We start from the raw sequence: 10,220 nt of genomic DNA on the forward strand, positions 1-10,220 counted from the left end.
TTTTTTTTTTTTTTTTTTTTTTTGTCTTTTGTCTTTTTCCGTGTCCGGCCACGGATTGCAACCCTCAGTGTTGCCCCCATACCGGACCGGGGACTGGCAACGGGATCGCAACCCTCGGTGTTGCTCCCGAGCCTCGCTCAGCCAGTGAGCGGGAACCGGTCTGTATGTGGGATCCGAACCCTCGGGCGGGAGCGCCGCCACGCTTCCCAAGCGGCACACTATCCAGTGCGCCACCGGGCCGGCCCACCTTCACCCATTTTGAATCAGGTTTTTGTTGTTGTTGAGTTTTAGGGGTTCTCTATATATTATGGATATTAATCGGATACATGATTTGCAAATATTTTCCCTTTCTGTGGGTTGTCTTTTTACCATGTAGATACTGTTTTTTGATGTATACATTTAAAAAATTTTCATGAAGTTCAATTTGTCAATATTTTTTGGTTGCCTGTGCCTTTGGTGCCATGTTTAAGAAATTGTTGCCAAATCCAGTGCCCTATATTTTCTTCTAAGAGTTTTATAGTTTTAGCTTTTAAATTTAGGTTTTTGACCCATTTTGAGTTAATTTTTGTGTATGATGTTAGGTAAGGGTCCAACTTCATTCTTTTGCATGTGGATGTCCCATTTTCCCAGCACCATTTGTTGAAAAGACTTTCCTTTCCCCATTGAATGATCTTGACCTTTGTCAGAAATCATTTGATTTTATTTCGGGGCTCTCTATTCTATTCCATTGTTCTATATGTCTGTCTTTATGCCAGCACACAGTATTTTGATTACTGTAGCTTGGAAGTAAGTTTTGAATTCAGGAAATGTGAGTCCTCCAGCTTTGTTCTTTTTCAAGATTGTTTTGGCTGTTTGAGTCCCTTGAGATTACATATGAAGTTTAGGATGGGTTTTTCTATTTCTGCAAAAATCATTGCGATTTTTATAGGGATTGCATTGAATCTGCAGATTGCTTTAGTGGTGTTGGCATATTAACAGTATTCATTTTTCCAATCCATGAAATTTCCCTTAATTTATGTCTTCATTAATTAGCAGTGTTTTATAGTTTTCATTATACAACTCTTTCACTTCCTTGGTTAATTCGTAAGTGTTCTTTTTGATGCTATTGTAAGTAGAATTGTTTTTGTAATTTCCTTTTTAGATTGTTCATTGTTAGTGTATAGAAATGCAAGTGTTTTTTGTGTGTTGAATTTGTATCCTGCTACTTTGCTGATTTCATTTTGTTAGTTTTAACAGTTGTTCTGTGTGTGTGTGTGTGTGTGTGTGTGTGTGTGTAATCCTTAGGGTTTTCTACATATAAGATCATATCATCTGTAAATAGAGATAATTTTACTTCTTCCTTTTCAATTTGAATGCCTTTTACTATTTTTTCCTGCCTAATTGCTCTGGTTAGAACTTCTAGTATTACGTTGAATAACAGTAGCAAAAGCAGGCATTCTTGTCGTGTTCCTGATCTTAGAGGAAAAGCTTTCAGCCTTTCATCATTGAGTATGATGTTCACTGTGTTTTTCAAATATGGCTTTTATGCTGAGGTAATTTCCTTCTATTCCTAGTTTGTCGAGTGTTTTTCTCATGAAAGGTTGTTTGAGTTTTGTCAGATGCTTTTTCTGCAGTGATTGACATGATCATGTGCTTTTTTTTTTTTTTTTTCATTTTGTTAATATGGTATATTATGTTGATCGATTTTTACATGTTGAACCATCCTTGCATTCCAGGAGTGAATCCCACTTGGTCATGATTTATAATCCTTTTAATATGCTGCTGAATTTGGTTTGCTAGTATTTTCTTGAGAATTTTTACATCAGGGTTCATAAGGGATATTGGCCTGTAGTTTTCTTTTATTGTAGTATCTTTGTTTGGCTTTGATATCAGAGTAATGTTGGCCTCAGAGAATGAATTAGGAAGTGTTTCTTCCTCTTTAATTTTTTGGAAAAATTTGAGAAATATTGGTGTTAATTCTTTAAATGTTTGATAGAATTCAGCAGTGAAGCCATGAGCTCCAAGGGTTTTCTTTGTCAAGAGATTTTTGATTACCAATTCAGTCCCCTTACTAGTTCTATAAGTCTACTTAGATTGTTAGGTTTTGTGTTTCTAGGAATTTGTCCATTTCATCTAGGTTACTCAATTTGTTAGTGTACTATTATTCATAGCATTCTCTGACAACACTTTTTATTTCTGTAAAGTCAGTAGTAATGTCCTCACTTTCTTTTCTGATTTTCGTAATTGGATTCTTCTCTCTTTTTTCTTAGTCATCTAGCTAAAGGTTTGTGTTTTGTTGATCTTTTCAAAGAACCGACTTTTGGTTTCATTGATTTTTCTCTATTGTTTTTCTATTCTGTGTTTTGTTTATCTCTGCTCTGTATGGCTGTTTTTTTATCCTCGTCTCAGTATGAATTGAGGGCATAGTTTTTTTGGTTTGAGGCAGAAGGACCCTGTCTCCTCCTTACCTTGTGTCTTTCCTCACTGCTCTGTACCCCAGGGGTGCTCCTTGTGTTTGTGTCTACTATCTGTGTCTTAAACCATAATTTTAAAGAAGGCTTTATAATAACCTATGAAAATCCTTTATGGATTTGCTTATTCTAGATTATTTCATATAAATGGCATCATATCCTATGTGGCCTTTTGTGACTGGCTTATTTCACTCAGCACAATGATTTCCAGGTTCATCCATGTTGCAGCACGTGTCAGTATTTCACTCCTTTTTATATTTAATAGTATTCCAGTGTATGTATAGACACATTTTGCTTCTCCATTCATCTGTTGGACATTGGATTGTTTCCACCTTTTGGCTATTGCAAATAGTGCTGCTATGAACATTGGTGTACAAGCTTTTGTTTGAACACCTGTTTTATTTATTTATTCATTTTTGGTGGCTGACCGGTATGGGGATCCAAACACATGACCTTGGTGTTATAAGTCTATGCTCTAACCAACTGAGCTAACCGACCAGCCCTGAATGCCTCTTTTCAATTCTTTTGGGTAAATACCTTGTAACTTATTTTTATATCTGTTTTTAAAATTTCTGCATTTTTCTTTCTTCCCTTAAATGTTACTTCATGAATGTGTAATATTTTTGTGATAGAAAAAAGTAAAGCTTCTGTTTCCTTCCTGCTTGTGTTTGTCCAGCGCTGGAACCCTGGCTCTAGAGGGAATCAGGTGGTCTCAGGCTGGGAACAAGCTGGATGGGTTCATGAAGCGAGGCAGGAGCCCTGGTCTGTGTGTTGCAGTGACAAGTGGTGTTTGTTTCTGCCTTTTGCAGAAGTGAAAGACCGTGGGTTTGAGGTGGCCTCCACTTCCCCCAAAGACAGGGCCTCTGGCAGTAACCCTGAGCAAGACGCTGCCCCGTTCCAGGAAGGCTCAGGGACCCGCGACCAGCCGGACGCCGTGTCTAGTTTGCCCACACCCAGTGACATCTTTGTGTCCTACTCCACCTTCCCAGGTGAGCACATCAGGAGAGCTTTTCCTGCTAGCCAGTGGGTCTTCTGTCTGCCCTTGGGGCAACCATGTTGTGAAAGAAAATACCAGGATGTGAGTCCTTGTTCTGCCTCTTGCGACCTGTGTGATCTTGAGCAAGTCACTTCATCTCTCTGAGCCTGAGCTCCCAGCGAGGCGGGCGAGGTGGGCGAGGATGCACAGTTTAACAGGCACACGCCCTTGGGTTTGTGTGCCTCACTTGCCTCACCCTTGCCCTGCCTCAGCCTTCTCATCTTTTTTTTTTTTTTTTAAAAGATGACCGGTAAGGGGATCTTAACCCTTGACTTGGTGTTGTCAGCACCACGCTCACCCAGTGAGCGAACCGGACATCCCTATGTGGGATCCGAACCCGGGGCCTTGATGTTATCAGCACCGCACTCTCCCGAGTGAGCCACGGGCCGGCCCAGCCTTCTCATCTTTAAACTGGGACTAGTAGCTGTACCTCAGGGGTTGTTGTGGGGGTTAAACAAGGTGGCTGGCACATGACTGAGCACAGTGCCTGGCACTTAGCAGGTGCAATGGGTGGTAGCTTCCTTCCTTTTTTATCCATTGGGTGAGTCACTTGACTTCTCCAAGCTTTGGTTTCCTTGTTGGGGAAACAGGAATCACAGCCAAAGCCAGAAGGTGGACACGAGGATGACATAAGAGTGCGAGTAGGACAGAGCCGCAGGGATGTGGGCTGCTCGGGCTAGGTGTGTAGATGGGCCAAAGTCTGGAGGTCGCCTGAGCCTGCATGCGTGGGGAGGGGGTGGCTCTCCCGCAAAGTTCAGCCTTTCTCTGTCCAAAGGTTTTGTCTCCTTGAGAGATCCCAAGAGTGGCTCCTGGTACATCGAGGTCCTGGATAGCGTCTTGGAGAAGTGGGCTCGCCACGAAGACCTGCAGTCCCTCCTGCTCAGGGTGAGCGCTGCCTTTCTCCTCGGAGGAGAGGGGAGGCTGCTGGATGGGCAGCGTGTCCTCCTCCAGGCAGGGTAGGGGGCGAGCAGGGCTAAAGCCCTGTCTGCTTCTGAGTCTGGGCTTGCCGCGAGAGTCGGAGCTTTTGTGTCTCCTTATGAGACATTACTGCCTGTGGTGACATTGGTTCTCTTTCAAAGGTTGCCTCTCCCTGTCTCCTCTAAGGTCTCTAGGCCAACTCCTCCCATTCCCCCACTGATGGAGCCCGTGGTCAGTGCATGGGTGGGTTTCACAATGGTCAGTGCATTTCCCCCCATCCCCTGCCCCCCAGGCAGGTCATGGGGGGTCCCTCCCTGCACCATTGGCCTCATTGTGTGGTCTTCTATTCCTGGCCCTCAAGAATCATAAATCCCTCATTAGTACACCCCCTTCTTGGGAGGCCCCAGTGAGAGAACAGACAGGGAAGGGTGGCCTGATAGGGCGTAGCCCAACTATATGAAAACCCCACTCAGAGCAGGTGCATCCTCCAAGGATCTAGAGCCTCATTGCTGCCTTTGGGAAATGGCCCACGTGGGTCTCTCCTCTGCTCAGGTATTCTGTGCCATTTGAAGGGGCTCTAAGGGCTGGGACCACTCCTTGCTCCTGAGCCCCATGCATCACTGAGCAAGAACAGAGGAGAGAGACACGCCAGCACAGGTGGCCACCTAGCACAACTCCAGGGATGCCAGGCACCAAGGCCCCGGTGAACGTGCAGGCTGGGGCATGGGACAGTCAAGGTTAAGTAGCACATCCAGCTCCTGGTTCTGATCTCTTTTCTTGGCTTTTCTTCATGTACACATTTCAGTCTGATTTGAATTTTGCGATTTTTTGAATTTTGAAACTTTGAATTTTGAGTTTTTTAAACTTGTAATTGAGGTACCTGTTCTTTAAAGCTCCCACTCAAGGAGGCTGCAATCCGAGTTCTTTTGAAAGTGCTGATTTAGTGGCCATTCCCCCAGCCTCTCTTTTGAATTCTTACTTCAATTAAGAGAACTGAACTCACAGACCTCCCTGTGGTTGTGTTTTCACAGGTCGGTAAAACTGTTGCGGACAAAGGGATTTGCAAACAGATGCCTGGTTGTTTTAATTTCCTTCGGAAAAAATTTTTCTTTAAAACTGATTGAGGCAGGGCCCCTCACCTGCCTTCTCTTTCACCAGAGAACCTTCGTGCTCCATGTCTGGAGGTGGCTGAGGCTGGTCTCTTCTACAACTCATTGATTTTGTAGCCTGTAGAGGGTCTGCTGTTTCCCAGCAGGTAGCAGACAGGCTCTTAGCAGCTTCCATATAGGAGACAAATGCTGAGCAGTGGAGGAAGAGGTACGAAGAATGCCATGGATTCCATGTGGCCTCTTCCCCAGTGGCTGGTCGCAGGTTAGGACTGTGGACTGTCACCCCGTGTCCTCTCTAGAGCAGGGCTTAACCTCCACACTGTTGACAGTCCTTTGTTTCAGGGCTGTCCTGTGTGTTGTAGGATGTTTAGCAGCATCCCTGGCCTCTACCCACTAGATGCCAGTAGCACCTCTCCACAAGCAGTGCCAACCAAAAATGTCAACATTGCCAAATATGCCCTGGGGGACAAAATTGCCCCCACTTGAGAACTACTGATCTTTAGGGGGTTTTGGCTACAAACAAACCAGCATCTGTCTTAGATCAGCAAGCTTGGGGCTACTAGAGTCTGAAGAGCTGGAATCTGTGAATTTTAAATGAAGTTTTAAAAATTGCTGATTTTTCTTGTATTGCATTATTCTTAAAAAAAAAAATAAATCTTAGGTGATGGCCTATTTTTCCCCTCATTTTGCTCCAACTCTTGTTCTTTCTTTTAAAGGAGACTTGCTTTTTTCAAAACATTTCCCCTTGTCTTATTTCATGTGATCCCTACTCTATCCCAGGAAGGCACTAGGGTGAGAACCGTGTGGTCAAGGAGGTTAAGTCTCTGTCCAAAGGAACACAGTTATCCCATGGAGGGACCTGGCTGGCACCAAGTCTTCCAGGTCCCAGCCCCTGCCTCCCATGTGCCTTACTTGCAGAAGGACCCCTGGACTGCAGTGTGACCATGCTGTGCAACAGTGAAATGTTGGGCTTTCCCAGAGAAGGCCCCGTCCCTGATGTCTTTTAGGCTGTCCTGACTCTGGGCCGTTTTTTGTGTTTAGGGCCCTGGACGTTAGGGAGGTTTGCTAATGAGACTTTCACCAAGATGTGATTCATATGGCTGTCACTTTATTATTTTTTGCTTCTGTGACCTTTCCAAGCCTGAAACAGCTCTGGAGACTTCTTTTGGTTAGTAATTTTCAATCACCTGTAGGACACGCACAAGAAAATAATGAAGTTTACCTAACAGCAGAGCCATGCTGGCAGCTTCCCGTCTTTGTCCTTGGGCTCCCCGCTGCTCATAAATCACAGATGGCCCGTGCTGCGGTACCTCCTGCCTGAGGAGTTCTTACGATGTTTGGGAGAAAAAGATGTCATCACCGCTTTTACTGACCTGATGGGTCTGGGTTTTCCTATAAAGAGGGGTCTTGGCCTAGAGTCCTGTTTGGGCTTCTGGGTTTGGGGGCCTGTGAACCCTTAAAAAGTATATGCTCAATGTGTGGATGGGCATGTTTGTAGATTTCATTTTTTTCTCAAATCACAAGGCTGTTCGCAAGGCTGTGTTATGCATTGTGGATGGGGCTGTTACCTGCTTTCAAAGGCTGTTTAGCATTATCTAGTAAACATTTTAACATGCCAACTCCGTGATCCGGTGAAGCCTCCTGATCTCTATAGCGTAAATACTCAGACCAGTGTGCAGGAATGTATGTCCAAGGGAGTTCATTGCAGCAACATGAGAGTGAAAGACAGGAGACGGGTGAAAGCTTCACTTATTATATTCACACTGTGGAAACTGTTCAGCTGTTCAAAGACTGACATGGCTGTATGCAGTGACATGTAAAATGTGATAGGGTGTTAAGTGAAAAAATAAGTTGCAGAACAGTATGAAGAGTAATATCCTATTTTTGGTTAGAAGACAGTATATCTCCATATATATGTATATATAGAGATATTTTAAATATGCACAAAAAGTCCGGAAGACCACACACCAAGCTGTTAACAATGATTATCTCTGGAAGGTGGAATTGGAGATGTAAAACAAGGGGCAGGGAGACTTCTACTTTTTTACTTGATACACTCCTCTATTGTTTTAATATTTTTACAAAGAGTATGTATTGCCTCCTGGACTAGTGACTGCTGAAGGTTCACGTGTTGCTGTCATTCAATGAACATTTGTTGAAAGTCTGAATGCCTTTGGCCACCTGTCTCTTCCTGTTCCTGTACCTCTCACTGTCAGCTTCCTGACCTTGCTTGTCACCTGTCTGGGTTTATCCAGGCAGGCACTCCCAAGCGCCCCCAGGGCTGCGACTATGCGTGACTCCAAGCTGCTGCACATGGTGCACCTCAGGGCTGGGACCACTGCACAGTTTCACTAGCCCCTCTGCAGCTGTTGGGGGCAGCCTCCACCAGAGGACAGCTGGCTGCCTGGAGGCCCCATTCCTGGGGCCCGTTCCTGGGCATCAGTGCCTGCCCTGGATGCTCTCCTGTCAGTGCAGGGCCTCTGCCCAGCTGCCTCACAAGGCCTGTGTTCCCCAGGCATCCCCTCTGCCATCTGGCTATGCTCTTGGCTCTGGCCTACTCTGTTGTGCTTGTGTCTGTGGCTGGGAACAGCTGATGCTAGGACAACAAATCAGGACAATTGCCCCCAGCCCCTGCTTTGGGCCCACAAGGTGCTACCAGGACCAGCTACAGGGTGACTCATGCAGCAGCTGGGGCTGGAAAAGGATCCTAGATCTGGCTGGGAAAAGGCCCCTAAGCATCTTTCCATTCTTTTTTTTTTTTTAAAAAAAGATGACCGGTAGGGCCGGCCTGGCCCGGTGGCGCACTGCTATAGTGCGCCGCTTGGGAGCGCGGTGGCGCTCCGCTGAGGGTTCGGATCCCACATACAGACCGGTTCCCGCTCACTGGCTGAGCGAGGTGCGGGAGCAACACCGAGGGTTGCGGTCCCGTTGCCGGTCCCAGTCCGGTGCGGGCGTGACACTGAGGGTTGCGATCCGTTGCCGGACAGGAAAAAAGACAAAAGAAAAAAAAAAAGATGACCGGTAAAGGGATCTTAACCCTTGACTTGGTGTTGTCAGCACCACGCTCTCCTAAGTGAGCTAACCGGCCATCCCTATATAGGGATCCGAACCCTTGGCCTTGGTGTTATCAGCACCACACTCTCTCAAGTGAGCCACGGGCCGGCCCTAGCATCCTTCCATTCAATCAGTCTTCGGCCAGGCTCCTTTGAAATGCTGGTGGTACCTCAAAAGTTGGACTCAGATTTCTCTCTCCCAAAATCGAATCATGGCTTTCCCCCAATTTACCAAAAACACCCTTCAAATTAATGGCCACTCTCTTCTTGATTTTTTATTTTTCTCCAACAAACTTTTGGAATCTCTGACGCCTGTGACCACTTGTTGGCAAAGAAATGCCAGCAGACAGACAAATGAACAAGGAGCTGGCAAGTCTTAATGGGAAAACTTGCAAGCAGCCACCTGCTTATTTTGACAGTATAGTTTTCCTCCTGTGACCACATGCTCATGGCTGCAATTTCATATTTGGTTTTATAATGCAGTGTCAGTTTAATTTAACAGTTCTCTGCTAATTAAACTTAAAATAATGAAATCTGATGCCAGCTCTCCCTTCTTTGGGTGCCCTGCCACAAACACCACAACTCCCACTTGCTTTGGCTCCTAAAAATTTTGGGGAGTCTTGGTCTAGTTCAAGTTCCATTTGACAGAAGAGCAACATGGAGGGGGGGAGGTTCAAATAGCACCCCAGTTGGCATAGACCATCCTCTCCCCTCCCAGCACCCATCTCTAGGCAGTGTCTTCTCCACCCTCCCCCAGGCACCACTTCCTTGTGACAACTCTTCTTGTTCTGGCTGCTTCCACCTACTGCTACTTGTATCCATGGCTGCTCCCAAGATTGGTGCCCGTTATTTTTTAATAAATAAGTTTTATGGTTATTATAAACAAGTGTGTGTTGATTGTCCAAACAAAAAAAAGGAAATTTAGCTTGTGTGGAAGCTCATAAGAGAAAGCTCTCTGGGGNCCCACTTGCTTTGGCTCCTAAAAATTTTGGGGAGTCTTGGTCTAGTTCAAGTTCCATTTGAGAGAAGAGCAACATGGAGGGGGGGAGGTTCAAATAGCGCCCCCCAGTTGGCATAGACCATCCTCTCCCCTCCCAGCACCCATCTCCAGGCAGTGTCTTCTCCACCCTCCCCCAGGCACCACTTCCTTGTGACAGCTCTTCTTGTTCTGGCTGCTTCCACTTACTGCTACTTGTATCCATGGCTGCTCCCAAGATTGGTGCCCGTTATTATTTTTTTAATAAATAAGTTTTATGGTTATTATAAACAAGTGTGTGTTGATTATCCAAACAAAAAAAAGGAAATTTAGCTTGTGTGGAAGCTCATAAGAGAAAGCTCTCTGGGGACATATTCACAAAAACAGGACCACCTCAGCCCTATTTGCTTGGGACTGTCCTAGTGCAAAATAGAAAGTCATGCATCCTAGAAAACCTCGCAGTCCCAGGCAAACCAGGATGGTTGGTCGCCCACCAGAATAGCTCGGGGACCTTTCAGGGGCACTCATTTCCAATAATTAAGGCCATGGGAGTCTCAAACTACCAGATTTTGGGCTTTGCAGATAAATAGGACTTTATCACATGAGATGATGGGGTGAGGGCCTACACACGAATATGCAAAAATAAAATACCCACTAATCCTAAGGAACCCGCTCTTG

The 10,220-nt window shown here is 45.4% G+C and overlaps 1 protein-coding gene across 1 annotated transcript; it reads left to right on the plus strand.

Annotated features, from left to right (window-relative positions):
• Positions 1-3,259: 3,259 nt before the first annotated feature.
• Positions 3,260-6,172, plus strand: LOC103583542 (caspase-9-like; the record flags this gene model as incomplete). The annotated part of the gene is made up of 3 exons (XM_008564831.1): positions 3,260-3,439; positions 4,262-4,371; positions 5,436-6,172. Coding segments are annotated over 3 exons (383 nt in total), but the record flags the coding sequence as incomplete, so codon positions are not given.
• Between the last annotated feature and the right edge of the window lie 4,048 nt (positions 6,173-10,220).

This window comes from Galeopterus variegatus, unplaced genomic scaffold (assembly GCF_000696425.1).
Source record: "Galeopterus variegatus unplaced genomic scaffold, G_variegatus-3.0.2 Scaffold24099, whole genome shotgun sequence".
Classification (NCBI taxonomy): domain Eukaryota; kingdom Metazoa; phylum Chordata; class Mammalia; order Dermoptera; family Cynocephalidae; genus Galeopterus; species Galeopterus variegatus.